Source organism: Lontra canadensis, unplaced genomic scaffold (assembly GCF_010015895.1).
Source record: "Lontra canadensis isolate GAN:19392208 unplaced genomic scaffold, GSC_riverotter_1.0 scaffold50, whole genome shotgun sequence".
NCBI lineage: Eukaryota > Metazoa > Chordata > Mammalia > Carnivora > Mustelidae > Lontra > Lontra canadensis.
The window spans coordinates 8,078,752-8,101,085 of record NW_022631044.1 but is presented as its reverse complement, the minus strand read 5'-3'; the positions used below and the strand labels follow the sequence as shown (position 1 = coordinate 8,101,085).

General features: G+C 35.5%; 1 protein-coding gene across 2 annotated transcripts in view; it reads right to left on the bottom strand.

The window, feature by feature from the left end:
* Positions 1-22,334, bottom strand: part of PELI1 (pellino E3 ubiquitin protein ligase 1) — a 58,016-nt gene that overhangs the window by 6,427 nt on the left and 29,255 nt on the right. Inside the window, exons 1-4 of one of the 2 annotated variants that reach the window (XM_032873787.1) lie at positions 20,299-20,320; positions 7,056-7,195; positions 4,146-4,275; positions 1,060-1,161 (exon numbers count right to left, since the gene is read on the bottom strand). In XM_032873787.1, coding sequence (XP_032729678.1) covers positions 1,060-1,161; positions 4,146-4,275; positions 7,056-7,126 — 303 coding nt within the window. In that variant the 5' untranslated portion in view covers positions 7,127-7,195; positions 20,299-20,320. Of the gene's footprint in view, positions 1-1,059; positions 1,162-4,145; positions 4,276-7,055; positions 7,196-20,298; positions 20,321-22,334 lie in introns of those variants that run through there. The other variant, XM_032873786.1, reaches the window with a different exon arrangement.

Here is a 22,334-nt window from a genome sequence, read left to right as displayed (position 1 = left end):
TGGAAAATCATCCTAAAGCTTGTGTTAGGTTCTCATTAAGATCCCAACCTTAATCTTCATTAAGGGTGTTATTTATTTAAAATTTTTTTTTGGCAAAAGCAAGAAAGATAAACAAACATACATCCATACTCTGATATTAACTATAGAGACACAATTCTAAAAAATTCAGTATTCTACTAGAAGGGCTAGAGGGGAACAAATGACTTCAATGAGAAATATTTTGCTATTGGTTATAATTAAAGACATCTCCAGGCCTTTTCTGTTCAATCTTATAAAACAAAACAAAAAAAATTTGAGAAGTCACTGGGACAGTAATTGCAAAAGCAACATTATTGGGTACTCTATGTCCTATTTGTTTCCAAAAATCCAGGCTCTACAAAGCCAAACAAGAGAAGACATCATGGATTCTGTTTATATCTTTGGGTTTGATTGTTCTATCATCTATTAAGTTTATGAAAACATCAGCACTGGATTGGTACAAAAATGAGAGAGAGAAAAAAAAAAAAACTTTAACTGCGTTAGTAGCAGAAAATATGTGCTAAAAAACAAGTCTGATCACAAACATGATACAGACAATTAGAGATTGCCTGTACATTTTGCTACCTAGAGAGGAAGGTGGGAAACAATGGCAAAAAAAAGTCACAAGTATGTGCAGAATATTTGTTTTTTTTTTTTCTGGTAACAGCTAACTAAGCTATTTTTATAACCACTATTATTAATTGCTAAGTGTTTACCAGCTCCCTGGCTCAGCTTTGAGCACTTTACATGTACTAACACATTTAAGTCTCCTAAATGTCATATGAAGGAAGCTCTATTATCTACACTTCACAGGAGGAAACTGAGGCATAGAGTGATTAAGTAATGTTCACCAGAGCCCATTTCTTAACCATGCTATGCTGACTTCTATATATGAGATTTAGAAATCAATATATATTTTAATGTAACACATGACTAAAATATGATAATCATTAAACTGACCACAGAATAAGTCACTGAAAATAGGTTGCCAACTTTTTTGTTTTTTTAAGGAAAAAAAAAAAAATTCAGATGTTATAGTACCTGAAACATATCAGTGTTGCTGTCATGAGTATATTCAACCACCACTGTCTGGGCCCGAGATAAGGTATATGATATGCTGTGCTGGTCCTTGTTGCTTATTGCCTAAGAAAGAAAATATTAATAGCAAAAATTAGCTGGTAGGCCAATCAAATCAAATTCAAAAAAGAAAAGTAATCTATCACATGTTTGACATATTTTCTCCCAAAATTTAAGGTAGAAATTAGTAACTTTTCTGTAATGTGAGCTGTGATAGTAGTTACTCAGACTGAGTGGGGTGTACAAGAATACTTTGAAGATTCTAGAGTAAACATAATTTCATTGTATGAAAACACTGTAAAATCTGGGTTTCCCTTATAAATATTTTAAATTATAAAGTAATCAAAATGAGACCCCATGCAGAAACTGAAAATAGTACTCGATTATATTTTATTAAGGAGAAAATACAAAATTTTACAAGATAAGATTCTTATATTTAAAGTAATTCAAAGAGTTATAAACAAGTTACCAACACGCAGAGTTAAATGTTTTTCTTAATTATTCTGTGACTCTATAGGTGACAAATATTTGCCATATGCTGGGCAAATACGGAAAAATTCGTAGAATGATTAAACCTTACACCAAAGGAAATGGACACAATGCTTACGACTGTACTTCTGACTTATCCCAAACTAAAACTAAAAACATTGCTAAAAAGAACTTTTCAGTTTTGTTTTTGGGCGTTTTCTATGTATTTGAGTTGAAGATAATATCAGAAAGGGGGAAAACCTGCACAAAGGAAGTGGAAACAGGTTGCGTAAAAGGAAAACAGATACAAAGACATAGAGCAAAGAAGCTAAATTCAAAAAAACGTTTCTTAATTAGAACAGTGGCATTATAAAACCTCACTTGGTTTCAATTTGTAGGTAATCTGTAATAGATAAAGCTTTAAAATAATAGATTTAAAGTTAATTAAGGCTGTGAAATTTTCAAATATTTAAAGAAAATTTAAAAAAACCACCTGGGTACCAACTACCCAGCTTTATCAAAGCATAACAATGCCATTTTTGCTTCCGGTTTCTTAAATTCAACAGAGTGTCAAGGCTGCTTACATGTTTCTCTCACTCTGCTCTCTTCAGAGGTATCTAACCTCATTAATGCATGTAGATCATTCCCATGCATGTTGCTGACGTTTTAAAAATAAATATAAAATTGTTTATAGATTTTTAAAAACCTGTAATTACTTTAACTTAGCATAAAGCAATGATTTTTCAATCAAATAACTGCCCAGAATCTTGGAAGTAACGTGTTCTTAACGGCTAGAGAGATTTATTTATTTATTTATTTATTTTTTAAGATTTTATTTATTTATTTGACAGACAGAGATCACAAGTAGGCAGAGAGGCAGGCAGAGAGAGAGGAAGGGAAGCAGGCTCCCTGCTGAGCAGAGAGCCCGATGCGGGACTTGATCCCAGGACCCTGAGATCATGACCTGAGCCGAAGGCAGCGGCTTAACCCACTGAGCCACCCAGGGGCCCCGGCTAGAGAGATTTAAAAAACACAGGTTTTTGTGTACTTTGACATTGTAATCTCTGGCTTTTTAAGCAATTAAACCTAGTCTAGATTAAGAGTAAGAACTATGTCTAGTTAAGTTCTCACTGGACTGAAAGGCAGAGTTTAACCTTATCCCAGATGACTGCCAAAACAGGGTATTTTAGATATAGGGATTATAACTATTTTCCCTCTGCTAGTGGTTCTCAACCAGAGGTAGTAGTGGCTGTGAAAGGGGCACTTGGAAATATGTAGGAGCATTTTCTGGCTGTGATTTGCAGGCTTACATGGCATTAGTGGTTGGGGACAACAGATGTAACAATCCTGCACAAAGAAGTGGCATACACCCAATGCAAGAGCACTGCTGCAGGGACAGATCTGGCATTGAGCTCCTCGGGTTGGGTCATTAGCTTTCACTCACTCTCACTACCTGCTTAGCACAACCTTTCTCTGCAAAGGAGCAAAAAGAAACACTTGAAAGAAACTGTCCCTTTTCTACATTTACTGGGTTTCAAACAGTAATAGATGTGGCCGCATCAAGACATGAAGACTGTTCTAGACACCATGTGGGATACAAAAATTCAATTAACTTCAGGGACTGGAGCTATGACCTAAAACAAGTCACCATATGCCAATTTCTCCATCTCTTGTTCATTTAACTTACAAAGATATATCTGAGGGGTATAATATTAATGCATATGTTGGGGCTGCCTAGCTAAAGATACAATTACTTCCAGAAGATGAGAGACTTTGTAATTTTTATTCATTCAACACAATATCCAATACTAATTCTGTATTATGAAACTGGAAGTAGAAGAATTCACAGAAATGTAAAGATTTAAAACTCCCCCTAAACTGTCTATCACTCCAGGAAAAGCCCAAGTGTCCTGAAATGATGGCTCAGGTTCTGGATATTTTGGCAGGGAAAGAAAAAGGAGCCAATACAGTTGGGTATTTGCTCTTATAGTTTTGATTCAATTTAATAGTTAACTGTGGTCCATTTTGTTCAAGGCACTATGTTAAAAGCTTTGAGGCCCATAAAACAAGCAAACAAAAAAATAAGAGCATAAGCAGAATCTTTGATAAAGATCTCCTGTAAGAATCACACAATTAACCCTTAGTTTAAAAAAATCACCTCATCTAAACAATCCTTCTAATACCTGAGTATGCTTATTATATACTACATTCATTGGCAAGGCCCCTCTAGTAACAGTGGAAACTCCCTACTTCTCAGGGTAGACAGCTGTATAATTCTAAATACTAGATAAAGCCCTGGTCCCAACCTACCTTTTTAAAAATTTCTTATTGAAAGGGAATGTTTCCTCCTAATTTCTACCCACTGATCCTGGTTTGTCATTTAAAAAAAAAAAAAAGTCTGATGCCCTTCCATATGGCAGCCTTTCAAGTAATGTCTCCAAAGTGTCTGCTCCCATCGAAACAAAAGGAAACTTCTGGTACAGAATGTGAAGGGAACCCTAGAGAACATAAACAACATGTACGGGTCTTTCAATTTCTCAAGTTAACTTATTTAGTTTAATTTGGGTTTGTTTGCTTTTTACCTTTGCAGCCTGAGGAGTACAAGCGATATGCACAGTGCTGGGCTTCACCCCATTTGCCTTAGGTCTTTTAAACAAAGCAAACCTACTTTTCCTTCTTCCTCTGTCACCGTTTGGGAGAGATCCATTATACCTGGTGGGGGGAAAAAAGTTTAGGGGATCTCTTGTAAGAACCACACAATTCTGAAACAAATGTTTTACTTTGCCTTAAAATATGGATCGATCTCCAATTAATTATCTATTAGCACACTGTAAGTATCTCAAATTCCTTTCAGTAATTGCTGATTCCTAGACCAGCTATCTGAGTATGAAACAAAATGATATTCTGGTTACATTCCAAGTCACAAAGAAGTATTTTTTGGATTATAAATAGCTTTAAATTATCTGTATTTTTCTTCCCTCTTTTATTCAAGATAATCAAGAGCTGATTAATGGCACATCTGATTCCTTATGACTCATTCTATGTTTTTTAAAAGGTGGATGTTTGTATGTGCTAATACAACCTTTAAAAGTACAGTATGAATTGTCTAAAACAGAATCTCCTTTAATTGTCAACTAAATATTTTAAATAGCTTAACTTTTGAAATAAGAAATTTTTAGACTCATTTGATAAGTCTGATAAGTCTTAGGACATGAATGCACACATACACATTCACATTATGTTGGGAAAACCTATCCAATTAAGATGCCTGCTAAACAGTGACAAAACACATTTTTGTCATTCAGATCTTATAACCATTTCTCCATGATACTATATACATGTCCTGAAAATAAGCAAGTAAGTGAGGACTGGATAGGAAAGAAGTTCACAAGAAAACATTTGGGTGTTTACTGTGTATTAGGCACTATTGTGTTCTCTACCATATAGCACCTCATTTAATCCATCCTCATAAAAACTCTAGAGATTTGCATCACTCAGCTTTTACCGTTTAGGAATTTAAGTTATTCCTCAGGGGAATAAAATTCCTTAGAGGCTCAGGGAAATTAAGTCATTTTCTGAAGGTCACACAAGTGACAATGGAAATACTAGAATTTGAATCCAGGTCTTTGTGTCATGCTTTTTTGAATTCTTTTTTGCTTCATTTGGCCTGAGTAGTGGCTTAATAATAATCTCTCCTCATTCACTGTCCCCTGCCCCCTGACAAATCTTTGGTTTGTTTCCTGGTCTCTCATATATAGTTGGTCAATCTTGAAGGAAAATGAAGGAGGGACCAGGGACAGTTTTGAGGTTGGAGAAGAATGTGATTGTAAAATGGCCTACAGTAGTGGCTGACAAGGAAGAGAAGGGGCTTTACTCAAACTGCCATATATAGAAATTATATTGATTCTTTACAAAAAATAAAACACACTGATTTCTGTTGGAGAAAGCCCTTGCTAATCTTGCTAGCCTTGCTAAGAGCTCAGAGTCACACCCCTTAGTTAATACAACACTAATTCTAGGCTGTGTTTTGCCACCGGTCCCACTGTGGATCCTGACTGTTCTGTCTGCTTAGTTACTTGACTTGTTTCTCTTCTGGGGATATACTCTCTATTCCCAAACACTGTGTTTGTGTAGCTCAAAACTCTATTCTAAAGTAGCAATAACACCAAACTGACAACCTTATCCAGCTTTATTTCTCCTGAGGGCTGGAAAGAAGTATTATTTGTATTTTAAGAAATCAAGTGCCAGATACAGAGACAACTACTATGAGAAACTGCTGGGCTAAGAAAGGCAGTTTAAACCATATACTAAATTTTAAATTCCAGTCTTCAAATGACTCAGAATTCCTGGTAGAAGAATTTAACTTTGAATAATTTTTGGTAATTAGAAGCGGTTAGTCATTACTATATTAAGGTCTATGGGATCTGAAGTTGTATTAAGTTGTTTTTGAGAAAAGAGATTTTTAGGTCTCAATGGACCTTAGATGATCTTGTCTGTCATTTTACTGAAGAGGAAACCAAGACCCAGAATGGTGAAGTGACTTGCCCAAGGTCATATAACTAGCAATGGTAGAATAGGCACTGGAATCTAGCATTCATGACTTCTAGTCAAGCTCATTAACTCCATATTATCTTCCAACTTTCTCTCACTCTCTCCTCTGAAACAAGGGACACATTCTCACTTAAACAAGAACTTGTACCAACATGACTAAAACATGTTGTTTCAAATATCTAAAGTCATATAATTGTTCCTAAAGCTGATTTCTAGACAGAGGAAAAGAAACATCAGGGGGAAAGTAAAATTTGCAATTTCTAGTTTCTGAAATCTCTAGCTAATGGACTAATATTCTCAGTTTTGACAGTTAATGCAAGTTTAGACTGAATAAATTGAAATATGGAATCATCTGTTCCTTATTCTTTAGATTATGTCTATGTAAGTTGTATGGATGAGAACACGTAGGAAGCAAACAAGTAGTGAGACTCTGGGCTTCAGAGTCATCAGATCTTTAGCCTGTACAACTCTATTACAAGAAGAATAGGACCATATGCATAAAGAAACAACTATCTCAGAAGGACAAAGGAACAAATAAATACTAACTTACGTGAAATGACCTAAACAGGGAAGGGATTTAGGTAAAGGCAGCTGAGGCAAACTCTTCTAAAAGATGGGACAGGGAAGACAAATGGAGTAATTATATGACTTTAGACATTTAGATTTTACATTTTTCATCTTTAAGAAGCTTTGTTCTTTCTGAGAGTAACGGTAAGGCAAAGTTTATGCATATGTGAGCACTTTTAAGAGATGGCATAAAAATGAGGATTAAGAGTTTCTTGATTTAACATTATCAGTATTATTTTGAGATAATTATCCTGTAGCTTTAAATCATTTTTGGAAATAGATAGGATATACAATCTAAAAAGTAATTTCAATCTGGATGTTAAAGTCACTATATATTATTCAATTTTATGTGTCATCAGATGGAGAAAACTTACCCTAAGACAATGAGTTCACCGTATTTTACTGGTGCTTTGGATGGATGATTTTCTTGATCAGGAGAAAACATGAGCTTGGCTGTCTTTCTCAAATCCTTGTTCACTGTTCAGGAGCCTTGGGACACCTTTTGCATTATCTCCTAGAGGCAAAAAGTTTTCATTAATAGTGTGAACAATGAATTTCAGTTTAAATAAAGATGTTATCTTCCAGCAGTCCTTGTGAGCACAATATTATGCAAAGTTATCATACAATATAGAAAGTGCATGACATTTTCCCCAATAATAGTTATATATTTAGTTCTACTATTTAAATAGTTTAAAAATGTAAATTTGGTAACTTTAGGAAGATGGAATAGGAGTAATTTTTCCCTATTATTTCCACTAAGTACAACTGCAAACTCTGGACATTATATACAAAATATAAGAAGACTCTGAAAAGTAGAGAGCAGACAGACCAGCTAGGGACCTTGGGGCACAAGGAGTGACACAGTGCTGAGTTTCTCTGCGTTTTCTTTACGGTTACTATATCCCAGATTTAGAGCTCAACAATCCAGCAACCTGGAAATAGCAATTGGCAGAGACAAAAAACAAATGAACAAACAAAAAGCCACCCCAAAGCTTTATCTTTCCAGTTAAGGGAATGAGGAAGGGGCAGCCTTAGTAAGAGAGATAACTTTTGACAATAACTACTCTACTATAGCCAACCACCACAGAAAACACTGGCCTTACCACTGCCCACACAAGCAAGAGCCTAGTGAGGAGCCTAGACTTCCACCTCACAAGGCCGTAATAAAGAAGCCTAGTCCCCTGCCCCCAACCAAGGTACTGTCAGGCAGCCAAGTAGGGATCCAAGACTTTTGCCCTGCTGGTTGGTAACATGCCCCCCCCCCTCTACTCTAGCAGTGTCACGGAAGCCTGGACTTCATCGCCACATGGCAGTAACAAGGATTCCCTTGCGTTGGGTGTCAATGAAGGCTGAGTATGGAACCTGGACTTCTATGTCTATTTGGCAGTAAAAGGAGGCAGCCACTATTCCCCAGCCAAGGCAGTGAGAGAAAAAGACAGTGGAAATAGTAGGTTTAGGTAACATCCAGAGTCTCAGAACATAATACCAAAATGTCCAGGTTTCAACAGAAAACCATTCGTTGTATTAAGAACTATAAAGATTTAAGACAATGCAAAAAAAAAGCTGAGACGACAGAGATATCAGAATTACCTGACAAGGATTTTAAACCAATCATGATAAAAATGTAAGATGCAAACATATTTGGGACAAACAAAAAAGTCTGGACAAAGAGACAAAAATTTAAATGCTCACTTTTTAGGATGGGCTTACCAGCAGAATAAAAGTGACACAATAAAGAATCCGTGAACCAGAAGAGAGAAATTACTTAATCTGAACAACAGAGGGAAAACAGACAAGAAGAGGAAGAAGAGGAACAACAGAAGGAAAACAGACAAGAATAAGAGGAGGAAGAGGAGAAGGATGGGGAGGAGGAGGGAAAATCGGTAAGAAGAAGGAGGGAAAATACACAAGAAGAAGAAGAAGGAAGAGGAGGAGGGGGAGGAGGAGGGAAAATGGACAAGAAGAAAGATGAGGAAAAAAATAATGAAGAAAGAACAGAGCCTCATGAACCTGTGGGATCACAGCAAAAGATCTAATATTTGTATCACTGGAACCCAGAAAGAGAAGAAAGAGAATGGAACTGAAAAAGTATTCATATAATGGCTGAAATCTTAGCAAATTTGGAAAGAGAAACCACAACCACAGATTCAAGAAGCTGAACAAAACTCACAGAGCATAAACCTAAAAAATCCATGCCAAAATACATCATAGAAGCCAGAAGAAAGTAACATATCTTTTTCAGGTGTTGAAAGAAAAGAACTGTCAACCCAGAATTCTATACCCGGCAAAAATGGAGGGGAAATCAAGACAGTCTCAGGTGAGAGAAAATTAAACAGAAGTTGTCACCACAGATCTACTCTATTAGAACGGCTAGCAGAAATTCTCTAAGAAGAAAACTGATAGAAGAACCCTGGAACATCAGAAAAGAAGAAAGAACATAGTAAGTAAAAATACAGGTAAATACAAAGAACTTTCCTTTTCTTGGATTTCTACAGTATGTCTGAAAGTCAAAGCAAAAATTATTAACACTGTCAGAGGTGGTTTCAAATGTGTGTAAAGGAATATTTAAGACAATTAGATATGGCACACCTTGGCATTTATCCTAGAGAAATAAAATGAAGACTTATGTTATAAAACCTGTACATGAATGTCTTATAGCAGCCTTATTCATAACAGCCAAAAACTGGAAATAGTCCAGATGTTCTTTACTGAGTGAATGATTAAACTGTGGTACATTCATGTTGTGGACTAGTACTCAGCAATAAAAAGGAACACAGGGGGCGCCTGGGTGGCTCAGTGGGTTAAAGCCTCTGCCTTCGGCTCAGGTCATGATCTCAGGGTCCTGGGATCAAGCCCCACATCAGGCTCTCTGCTCAGCAGGGAGCCTGCTTCCTCCTCTCTCTCTGCCTGCCTCTCTGCCTACTTGTGATCTCTGTCAAATGAATAAATAAAATCTTAAAAAAAAATTTTTTTTTAAAAAGGAACACAGAAGAAATAACAAGGATGAATCTCTAGAGAATGATGCTGAGTTAAAAAAAAAAAAAAGCTAACCTCAACAGGTTACATAAATGATTTTATTTATGTAACACTCTTAACATGACAGAATTATAGAAATGGGAAAAACATAAATGCTTGCTAGGATGTTAAGGAGTAGGTGGGAGTAAAAGGGAAGTGGGCGTGGCAACAGAAAGACAACAGAAAGGACCCCTGTGGTGATGGAAATGTTCTGTTTTTTACCAGTGTCAATATTCTGGTTGTGATATTTTACTATAGTTTTGCAAGATATTACAATTGGGGGGAACTGTGTGAAGGGTACACAGAATCTCTTGTCTTATTACTTATGACCACATATGAATTTATAATGATCTCAAATTAAAAAGCTTAATTAAGAATATAAATTTGACAGGAAAAACAAGACTAATATTTCTGATAAGCCAGAAGAAATGCTATAATAAACAATCCCCATAATACTATATCTATTTCATCAGCAGCTTAATGGGACTAGTTATTTCCTACATCTATTCTCTCCATGATCTTCCTGTTAGACCTGTTACAAAGGTTTTTCACAACTCTTACTAGCTAACCCATGACAGTCTCCTGACTTTATACTTCCACCAACAAGTTTCACAGGAAACAAAATGAATGAAAAATGCCTATTTGTCTTCTTCTATAGTACAGTGAAATACAGCCTCTACAGCAGCACTTTTGGAGAGAAGGCAACACAGACTATTTGTAGCCCAATGAGTAAGAACAAGTAAAAGAAGGCTTAACCATTCTCACCCTCTTTTACCCCTCATAACTGACATACACATTTAGACCAGCAATTCAAACACACTAATTTTTATTGTTAGTAAATTTAAGAAACACTGAAGTTATTTTAAATAAATAAAATATACTTAAGAACTATTTTTCAAAAATTTCCTCCATTCAAATACTCTACAAAATTCCCTCAACTCTCGGGGCACCTGGGTGGCTCAGTGGGTTAAGCCTCTGCCTTTGGCTCAGGTCATGATCTCAGGGTCCTGGGATCGAGCCCCGCATCGGGCTCTCTGCACAGCAGGGAGCCTGCTTCCCCCTCTCTCTGCCTGCCTCTCTGCCTACTTGTGATCTCTGTCTGTTGAATAAATAAAATCTTTAAAAAAAATTTAAAAAAAATAAAGAGCTACAATTCTATGAAAAAAAAAAATCCTCTCAACTCCCCAAAGAAATGCTTTATTTCAGTAAAATAAACAATACTGATCATATCCTCCATTTAGAAAAAGAAATAACATGAAGCTAACTAAAACCTTCAATGAAAAAATTGAAGAGTTTTAAAACAAATTAATTCAAATTAACCAAAGAACAATTTTGGTCCATTTACCAAGACCTTCTAATCTATATTCAATCAGATTTTAATATACAAACAAGAATTCATACCCTCTTATTCCCCCCCACAGAAACATCCCATTACAACAAGCTGAGCAAAGCTTAATTAGAAGCTTTAACTGTGCTTTTCTTGTTAGAAATTAAAGTACTGCCATCAAACACAAAAAACATTGCTTTGATACATTTCTAATCAAGAACAGCAAAAATTAAAAATTTAATAACAAGAATTAAATTTAAAGTTTAAACTAAATTTTAATATTGTGGCTTTGTCTTGATTTAGACTCCGATTTAGTTACTTTCTATTTTTAGGAAGTGATAATTTTTCATTTATAGTAGTAAAATGTTTAAGTTTAGAAACACTTAAAGAGGTAAGTCAATTTAACAGTATTAAATAGTATCAATAAGTACACATATATGGCCGAAATCTGAAAGTGATATATACGAATGCCCATATTTGGCTGATACTAGCGTATAGCATGGTTAACAAATATTAGCCTATGTTCTAGTTCTAGTTCTTTGAACAAAGCAATGTTCCCTCATTTCTAAAAATGATGGGACTAAAGTCGAATGAAGAGAATTTTAGAGCTGTAAAAAATACAAGACCATCTGGTTCTAACATAAGAATTTATAAGGAATGTACATGTAGGACTATAGATTTAGTCCCATCGCCTTGATAGCAAAAGGAACAATTTTTAGCTTTGACAAGTAACTGGAATAGGGCTAGCATACATCCACCATTCCATACTTCCTAGAGACCCTGGCCAAATTAGCCAAGGAAAATCAACAGACTTTCAATTATTCTTACTCTTCTTAGGTCCCTTAGGTTTTGGGATATTTTATCAGTAATATCAAAGTTTCAATCACGGGAACACACTCAAGCTTGGCTTTTACTTCTGTATCTAATAATCTGAAACCCATAATAAAACACTTTAGTAGTACTGTTTATACACTTAAATCACCCAAGAAAAGTTTTCTTAAGTTCAAAATGGCATATAACCAATGATATATAACTTGGCATTCTTAAACTATGAATAACATATGCTATGACAGCTACTTCTGGAAACTTTCATTGTAATTCTAATACATTGTTGTTGACAGGTTTTTGTTGGAAAGAAGTGTTAGAATCTTTACATGTTCTGAAGAGTCATGATTTTGAGTGGTTTAGAATCTTTAACAAAGCCAATTTGCTAGATGGTGCTCTTGTACTCACCCTCCTTCTGTATTCTCTATATTTAAAATCTGAATAAAATACAGAATTCTTCAAATTAATTCCTAAAGTCATTCCTAAATTCACTTGAGAATGTGAAATGATTATCTCTATAAAGTATATTCCAGTGCCTCAATTACTGGCCCCACCTGTTGATACTCAATTAAGTTAGCTGGTTTGATCTCATATATTCAGTTCTATCCCAATGTGATGATCTAACAAAAAAAACATTAAATAGCATATGGGGCACCTGGGTAGCTCAGTGGGTTAAAGCTTCTGCCTTCTGCTCAGGTCATGATCCCAGGGTCCTGGGATCGAGCCCCGCATCAGGCTCTCTGGTCAGCGGGGACCCTGCCTCCCTCTCACTCTGCCTGCCTCTCTGCCTACTTGTGATCTCTGTCTGTCAAATAAATAAAATCTTAAAAAAAAACCCAAAAACATTAAATAGCACAATTCTACCTGAGACTGGGAAAAAATGATAAGAAAAAAATCTTGCTAATAATAAGGCTGCTTCCTATAATACCTATTATTTTAAAACTCCGCTTGATCCTTAGAAAGTAAGCATGTTTTCATTGGCAGGGACCTTCCCTAGTTAAATTGTTTTAAAGAAACGCATTCTAAAATAGTGTTATTTTCTGTGTAGGCTGGGAAAACATAAAAAAAGAGCTATAAACTATATAGTTTTCTTATAAACAGTCTCATTAATTTGACTGATAAAACATTCTAATCATTTGTTGTTTAAAGTTTTGTATCAACTCTTCCCAAAGGAATGACTTTCTTTAACATATAATTGTCAGTTTCACTTAAAGAAGGAAAACTGGGAAATCAATCTTTGTTCAAACTGCTCCCTCAGCATAACACGTTTTTTTTCTTTTATTTACATTGCACACAGCCTCTTGCTTACTACCTACTGAACACAGAACTCCTGCCCTGAAAAATAAAAAGAAGCAAAACAAATACTAAACAAAGAGCAAAACTGATCTTACGTAGATGTTTACATAATATTTTGAACACTTCTATTTTGGTGGGGAAGTGAATAGGCACAAAGGGATGCTGAGAAAAAAAAAACGAAAATGTTTTAAAACATGAAATGCTTCTTTTATGGTGAAAATGGTGTGGACTGCATATATTATCTCTAATGAAACAGATTCCCATCTACACTAGAGTTCCCCTTTGGTTGATTTAAAAAGGATGACTCAAACAGAACTGTTTTGGTATATTTGTGGAGGAGCCATTTTATGAAACCAATTAAGCTACCATTGAAGGGAGGTGAATTTACAGCAGTTTCTTCATAAGAGTGAAAATCTAATCACCTTTTTTCACAATCAGCAGGATTAATAAGCAGCATTCTTCCATAAAAGAAAGGATAGAAGAAACAATGGAGCCAAAAGGAATATGAGGTTAATATTGCCTGTCAATGACTTTAAGCCTTTTAATATAGCAATGGAGGAAGTGAAGTCCATGTTCCCTTTCCCAAAATACAAGACACCCCCTGTGCAAACACCTAGTCTTCCCCCCATCAGGATAGCTAAATGACACACTGATATTCTACCACTTACAGGGACAAGATATTTTCATCCTGATGGGAAAGCAGTTAACATGTTTCATGTGGACAATATTTGCTCCTCTAAACTAGGGCTTCTCAACCTCAGCACTACCGATATTTTGATATTGTGGGGTGGCTGGCCTGTTCACTGCAGGAGGCTTGGTAGCACTCCTGGCCTTTCCACCCCTTAGGTGCCAGTGGCATCCCTACTTGTGATGATCAAAAATGTCCCACCTTCTCACCCTTCACCCTATGAGAACCACTGTTCTAATCTCAAATTGAGGATGACAGCTTGTTTTTAGGAGGGGAATTTCCCCTATTTTTGGCATAATACTTGATACATAGTAAGATAATTAACAAATGTTTGCTTTCTTAGCTCATCATCTGATGTCTTAAATGGTTATTACTAAGCCTTGTGTTAGGCAATGGCTTAGAAGGTAGCTGCAGTTTCAGTATTTTTTTAGAATTGATAAGAGTCGCTGGAAGTGAAAATTGAACTATCACCTTACCTTGATGGTGATTATTAATATTTCTGTGCATTTAAAATATTTTAATATTGTAGCAACCTCTCTTAAGTGGCTGAAGGAAAGGGACTGGAGCTGGGGTGACCACAGAAGTAGTCTTACAGGACAGTGCGGGGTAGTCTGACATTTGGAGAAAGGCTAATCTGTGAGGGCCAGATAAGCAAATATCTTCTTGACCTAGGGGGCCCATATCTAGAGAAATTAAAAGCAAGCTTTGGAAACCATAGGGGAATCTTTTTAAATCAAAAGGGGTGTCAACTTGAATCAACCTTGGATTAAAGTCTATCTTGCACTTGCACAGAATGTTAATTAGCAAAGTGCTTTCACATAAGGTTATTTTATTTGACCCTCACAATAGCCCTGTGAATTAGATAGGAAAGTCTTATTAACTCCATTTTCCAGATAAGGGAACTGAGTGTGTTAGTCAGAAAGGCCACTACTGGGTTCAAGGCCAAAAAGGTAATATCTGGCAAAGCTAGAACTGAAACCCATATATTAATTCAACATACATTAACTCATTTATCCCCATTTTATAAATAGAGAAACTGTGGCTCCTACAAGTTAAGTAGTCTGGGTTTTCTGATACCACAAATCAAATCCCATACAAGATTGGGTGGGGGTACTTCCTAAATAAGAACAGGAGACTCTACTATGGGTTAGGAGAGAGACTAGAAAGTATACCTGGGTGAAATGAACTAAACAAGTTACTCTGGTATGGAATAGTAACAACTATGCAACTATAACTAGTGTTTTTTGAGATTGTTTGAAACTGTCACTTCCTCACTGCTCACTGTATTTGTCAATCCTGTTTCCTGGTAGCAACCAACAATAAAAACTTCAGTATATGAAGAGGACTTTGTATGGCTGTTTAAAAAATGGAAAGGGAGAAAGGAAACCAAGATGAAAAGCAGGTATTACACTAAGGCAAATTCCTGGTACCATCAGAAAGAAAAAAAATATACTGGAAGTGAGTCAAGACAGCTTATGGACAGAAGCCTCCATGTACTCCCTAAAAAGTAACAACTAAGAAAAAACTACAGGGCAGTATTCCTGATTGGCTGACCTCAAATGATCACTTAATACCCTACACCTAGAAATGTATTTTAAAAGACTCAAATAAGGCCTCAAACATTTTTACTGTCTCTGCCCATACTTGGCCTGTGTGCAACTCTTTCAGATTTCCAAAGTTCCTAAAATGAGAATATGCTTCTCAGAAAGCAAGACCAGAATCCCTAGGTTTAACCACTAAAATCCCAAACAAAAGTCTGTAGAAAGCAGCAAATTCAGTGGGCTTTGACAGCTATTTGGAACAAAAACATCGGGTAAGAGTATATCCATGGAAAATTCCATCATTTTCTAAAGTCAGCACTCAACACTGGCAGTCAACTCACACTTATGCTACTTTTTTTTTTCATAGTGGCTAACACTTATTGGGTTCTGTCCCTGTGCCAAGCACTGTTCTAAGCACTTTACATGTATTAACTGATTTAATCCCCAGAACAACCTTAATGATGTAGGAACTATTTCAATTCTTACTTTATAGATAAGAAAACTAAGGTTATAACTCTAGCTCTCTGGAACTGCTGAAATAATGGAATTTAAAAGTACATGGCAGGGGGTGGGTACAGAGGGAACTACAATGGTAAACAACAAGCAAGAATATCCTCTAACTATTCCTAATATAAAATTTTAAAGAGAGTTTACAGGCTACATGTTACATGCTATTGTCCTAACACGGGAATAAAGTAATACTGACTAGCCATTTTAAATTTTCTCAGTAATTCAACTAATTGTTTAAAACTGAATTTAAAAGTCCCTTGAATAAAATTTAAACAAGGAAAAAATGAATAAAATGGTTTCTTTGCCAACCACTTTAAATGTATACTAACCTATGAAATTAAAAATGGAACACTGAGCCCATCGTCATCTTTTTTTTATATTCCAGTGGTAAACCATATTAATCTAATGTAGGTTATGGGCCCTTCCAAAAAGAGTATGATGTAATAATTATTTTGGACAATTAAATTTCTCCCAGAAAGAGAATAACCTGGGTTTTCTCTAGTCCTTATTTTCACTGAAACACCAAGTTACATGCATTTTTAAAAAGGCAACAACAGGGGCGCCCGTGTGGCTGAGTCAGTTGAGCAACAGACTCCTGATTTCAGCTCAGGTTATCATCTCAGGGTCTTGTGGGATTGAGCCCCAAGTCAGGCTCTGCACTCAGTGGGGAGTCGCTTGTCCCTTTTCCTCTCTTCTCCCCCACCACTTGTGCACGTGTGCTCTCTCTCTCTCTCTAATAAATAAATAATAAAAAAAGGCATTAACAGTCTCAAAATATCTCCCCCAAGACATTTATTATTTATACAGGAGAAAACAAACTGCAGTGTTTTAAGCTCGCTGACACCACTTTAATCAACTGATCAAGGATAACATTATCTATAATAAGACATTTGATATCATGTATCCTCTGATTAGGCTGCACCAAAGGACACATTGCTTCCATGGTATGTCACCAAAAAATGCATAATCTCCATCTAGTAACCAGAAAATGTCAGACCAATGCAAACTGACAGACATTCTACAAAATAACTCAGTACTCCTTCAAAGTGCCAAAGTCATAAAAGACAAAGGAGGACTGAGAAATTCCCAGACTGGGAGAGATTAGGAGATGCAGTAACTGCCTGGGGTATGGGATCATGAAACAGAAAAAGACATTAGTGGAAAACTGGTTAAATTTGAATATGATCTATAGTTTAGTTAATCGTATTGTACAGACATTAATCTCCTGGTTTTGATTAATATAATCTGATTATACAGACTGTTCACATTAGAGGAAGCTGAATAAAGGGTATATGTAAACTAGTTGAATTATTTTTCTGATTTTTCTATAAGCTAAAATTACTCCAAAATCAAAAGTAAAAATGAAACAATAAAAACAGAAAATACACAAAATAGCCCCTTAAATTAATAAAAGGCATTAAAGAACAAATTCAAAACTCTTAAGTTTACCTTTCAGCCTTCTCACAACCTAAAAGTACAATTATTTCCATGCTGTGCTGGTCCTATCAAGTCACAGAACCTCCCAAGCCTCCCATCCTTTCTCTGATGTGAAACTGCCAATCCACACAGCCCCTTGGTCAAGAAGGTTGTTATACAAGTATGGCCACTCAACAGACTAAGTGATACCAGACCCAAAGTGATCCATTTCCCACAATGACTAGAATTTTGCAGAACTATGTTTCATGGATTTTTCTTTAAGAAAGAAAAAGAAGTTATGACACAGAAAGGCAACTTACCATTAATCTACTGTAGGTGGCTTTATTAGAAAACACTCTGTATATGCAATAGTATCATAGCTTCTGAATTAATGTATTTACATTTATTTTTCTTATCTATAAAGTCAGGGTTATAATAGTGCCTACCTCATTAGGTTGTTCTGTGGATTAAGTCAGTTAATACATGTAAATTCAGTTAATATATGTACTTTTACAGGTAGAAATCTTTAACAGTGTTTGAATTTGAGTTCTGTCCACCTACACACATGAATGAATCCTTGTCTTAAATAGTTTATGAAAAGGAACAGAAAGGGAACTGGGAGGAAGAAGAGTTAGGAAAAAGCAGCATCAAAGTGTAATTCTGTATACTTCATTAAAACAAAATCTTGAAAAGCTATAAAGTCAAGGACTTTCCTGAATTATTCACTAAATTACTTCATTACAATGGTGTTTTCTTCAGATTACAGAAGACACTGTAAAAGTTCAAGCTGTGACTGCCTAGGGCCAACCCTGAGAATTCTGGCCCTGGATAGTCATGAGGGCTATATCCAGGGTCGTTCATGAATTTTTGAATCTATTAAACCTATTCTGCGGCAAGTGATTTGCTCTACCTATAAAATGGTAACAGTATTTTCCACACTTCATAGAATTTGTCACCAAGGCTGAATGAGAACAACAAAGCTGCTTTGAGATTTGGATGTTGGGCAGGCCATCTGCTTGGTAAATTATTCAAACTGTGAGGGTTAAACCAGGGATTTTTCAGGACCTAATGTAATGTAAATTTTTCTTTAAAAAAGTACTTGCTAAATACCCACTATATTTAGTTAGGAATACAAGTAGGTCTTACTAATACTTAGTAATTCTGCTCCATCATTTTAGATTTATTTTCTCAGAGATTCAGCTCTATTTCTTGGTATCTAAACAAATGTGTATAATCTATTATTGGTAGATAACTGACACCATGCAATTTCTAGTTTTCTACTATTTGTAACATGTAACAGGCTCTGAAATACAATCAAAGGCCTCAAAAATCATTGCAATTAGTGTCAAGGTTGAATGTGGTCTAAATGTTTGATTTTCAAAAACGGGGAAAAACAGCAACCTAAGTCAGAGTTAGTGTATGTATTCCCTGCTCTTAAAGGGAAGTTAACTTTTAACTCTTTCATAGTTTCATAATTCCATTATAAATTCTATTAAAAAGGAAGGGAAAAATGTAGTTGAAAATTCAAATTACAAATGAATCATCAATATTGTTTCTAAAAGTAAGGTTAGCTACCTATAGAAAGGGAACATTATTATAAGATGACAACTATTATTCACGTGACAAAAAGAAGTTTCATCTTTTGAGAATTTTACTTTTCTCTTTAGTTCATGAAAAGTTCTCAAAGCAGCGACTGATCTTTCTTTGACCAAATCATGTTTTCCCCATAAATTTTTATAGCAGTAATTTAGAGACATTGTGTGTGGGAGGCTAAGAACATCTATTTTTTTAGCAGAGTGAGTATTTTAAATCACTCAGTGTGGTATTCCTACTTAAACTCTTCATTAGGAAAATGATACATACATATATACAGCTGAGGTAGTTTTACAAATTTCCTCTCTCTACTCTGATTATTGTTATATTATCACATTACAAATACCCTAATTATGCAAAATTACTATGATCAATTTTTCCTCCTAATTTGCAACTTTTCCCATTACTTCCATTTTATACATGCACAAGAGAGTGAATACTTCCCCTCACAAACAAACTAGAAAATCTGACAAAAAATGAACACACATTACTAGGCAGCATGTCAGTAAATTAACAAAAAGATTCAATTTTTAATAAATTTCCTATAAAAAGAAAAATAAACCTCAATTATAACCCTTTCTTTTAATGCAAACGCAATGCTTTAGAAAAGAATACTGGGAACTTATGATTGTTGATTTTAAAGCAGAAAGGAGTCCCCTCTCATCAAAGATCAGATCTAAAATTATTAAATCTCTTCCCATCATATCAGAGGAAGAACAACAAAACATTCAGGATAGAAACATGACTTAAAATCCTTATAAAGCAAGACTCAGTATTTTTTAAAAATCTTAATTTTTTCCTACCTTGTGAAAATGTCTAAATAGTAAACTGTATTTATTTCAAAGGCCTAGATCTCTTGAGAGAATCTCAAGAGGAGATTTATGGTCAAACAACAAGATTCTGAATAAACTCTCAATAGCAAACCAAAGTACAAGGACAGCACCATCATTCTGGCCTCCAAACAATTTTCTTCAGAGAGCAACATAATTCACAAATTTAATAATTCAAAAGAAAACAATGGACATTAAGTTCTAAAGCATGTAAAAAAAAAAAGCTACGTACACTAGCTTGGATTGGAAAAATATTACACATGAAGAGTTTGCAGGTTTCTGTTGACCAACAGTCAAGAGGCAATAAACACCTATAGATATTTTTCTCAGGACTGATGGAGGTGAGATTAACAGTGTAAAGCCTCCCTAAAAGCACAAAAGCCTCAGAGCTAGAGATTTATTCAAACCTTTCTCTAAGACAGAAGGAAATATAATTCATACATAACATACTTCTAAAGCATGAAAAAATTAAACATAAGAGATCTGATTATGATTCACATTGTTCCTCTTAGAACCTTACCTTTAACCTGAAGTACTGACAATGTGACACTTAAAATAAAGCTACAGAATACCTACCTCTTTATTCCACTGCTATCAGCATAAGCTAGGTAAACAATCTTCTCACCAGTAGATAAAATCCAGACAGTATTAAAGCATCTCCCAATTACACTTGGAATCACACATGGAATAGCTGTCTGCTCAGTGTTCTTTCACTTAAGCACCTCATAATGTGTGTGGGTGGGCCTGTGTTACGCAAAATAGGTAAACACTATATAATTCTAAATTCTATTGGCTGAAGTAGGAACTCAGTTCTCCCTCATGTCCTCCCTCAGGAAGCCTATAGCCCAAAAGGGAAGAAACGGAAGTAAGAGGGAAGCACAGAATAGTTTTTAACACAGGCTTAATTTCAAGTTATGGAATAAGGCAGTATTCTATTTCTTAAAAGGCTGACTGAATTAACTATATAAATGCTCTAGAAATGTCAGAGGTATAACTATGATACCGAACTACCTTTCCATGATAGTGTAATAATCTATTTTTAACAGATTTAATATAAAAATCTGTTAAGAAATATTCCATTAAAAAAAAAAAACAGAAGAATCAGTGCAATTCACATATAAAGAAATAGTATCCATTTGGCATTATCTAATGAATCAGACTTTTTTGGTCTTGTTACAAAACACTACATTAACCCAGGCATAAGAACAGCTGAACATTCAATCACATTTTCAATTGATCATGTTTTTTTATTTCTAGCTTTGTATTTTAAAATAAATTAGATTTATCTGGTGCTCATGAACATGGAGAATCAACAGCAATCCCCAGCGGTGAGTTGGGATTGTTTAACATTCCTCAAATAGCTACTGAGGGCACCCTACTTACATACTTCAGCTGCACTTGTAAACTTCATTTGAAGAGTTAATTCCCTGCTACTCCAAATTCCCCCATTCCTCCTAAGAAATGTTTTTTCTTAAGGTGAAGGGTTGTGCATGGAACTCAGTTATTCCTCTACACAGTCAAAGGTGAACTTAATTACATTTAAGATTTTCTGTGCTTAATTACATTTAAGATTTTTTTTTTAAAGCATGCCAATTAAGTCACAAGAGTAAAGGCTAGTTCATACCTGTTCAGTGAGCTGCATATGCAAACCCATCCATACTCTCCACCCACTAACAGGGGCTGATATTCCCTTATACAAAAATGCTTTCAGTTGGCCTAAGTTTTATAATACCTTGTTACCTAACACCCTGTCATAAAATAACCTCCCCCCATGTTATAGCTGCAAGTTTACTTCTCTTGCTTCCCAGCATTCCATATCTGCATCATATCCCCTGAAGCTGTTCCTCAGTAAATCTGCATAATGCTTCCTTCGCCCCTTCTGCTGGCAGCAGGCCCACTTCAGTTACCATAAAGAAAATCTGCTCCAGTGGTCTGCTTTTGTCTAACTAGTGTAGATGCCATGTCCAGTTCAGGAAATAAATCTGTAAAAATGATCTGGGCATATTCTAAGATTTTGCTATTTGGTGATCCAGCCTTGTAATGTGATTCTGGGCTGATGAAACTGCTCAAGAAGCCAGACATGACAGGTCCAATACTCATACGAAATAGAATGTAGTTGTGACTATGCCTTAAACCTGAGTCTACAACAAAACCTGAGGACGTGCCAGTCTTTAGACCAACACATCAACTCTCTTAATTTTGGGAGTGTGTTTCTTGCTCAACAACTAAGGTAACTGAGATATAAGTAGCTCCTGAACTACCTTAATGATTAACACTAGAGCATTAAGATTATAAAAGGTCCTTATGTACTTCAAGCTCTGTGTTTATACCAAATAGTCTCCTGAGGGAATATAGTTTTCTTAAAGAACTCTAAGAAAACATTAAAGACAAAACCTCCATATTTTCTAAGTGAGTATGGTGAGTTATTTTTATAAATGAGACAAAGACCCATATTCATAAGGGACGGAAGGGCTAGAATTAAATCCCCAAGCTCTTCTTTCCCAGTCTGAATTCTACTTTTTTCTTTCTTTTCCTTTTTTTCAAGTTTTATTTATTTAAGTGATCTCTACACCTAATGTGAGGTTCGAACTCATGACTGCAAGGATCAAGGG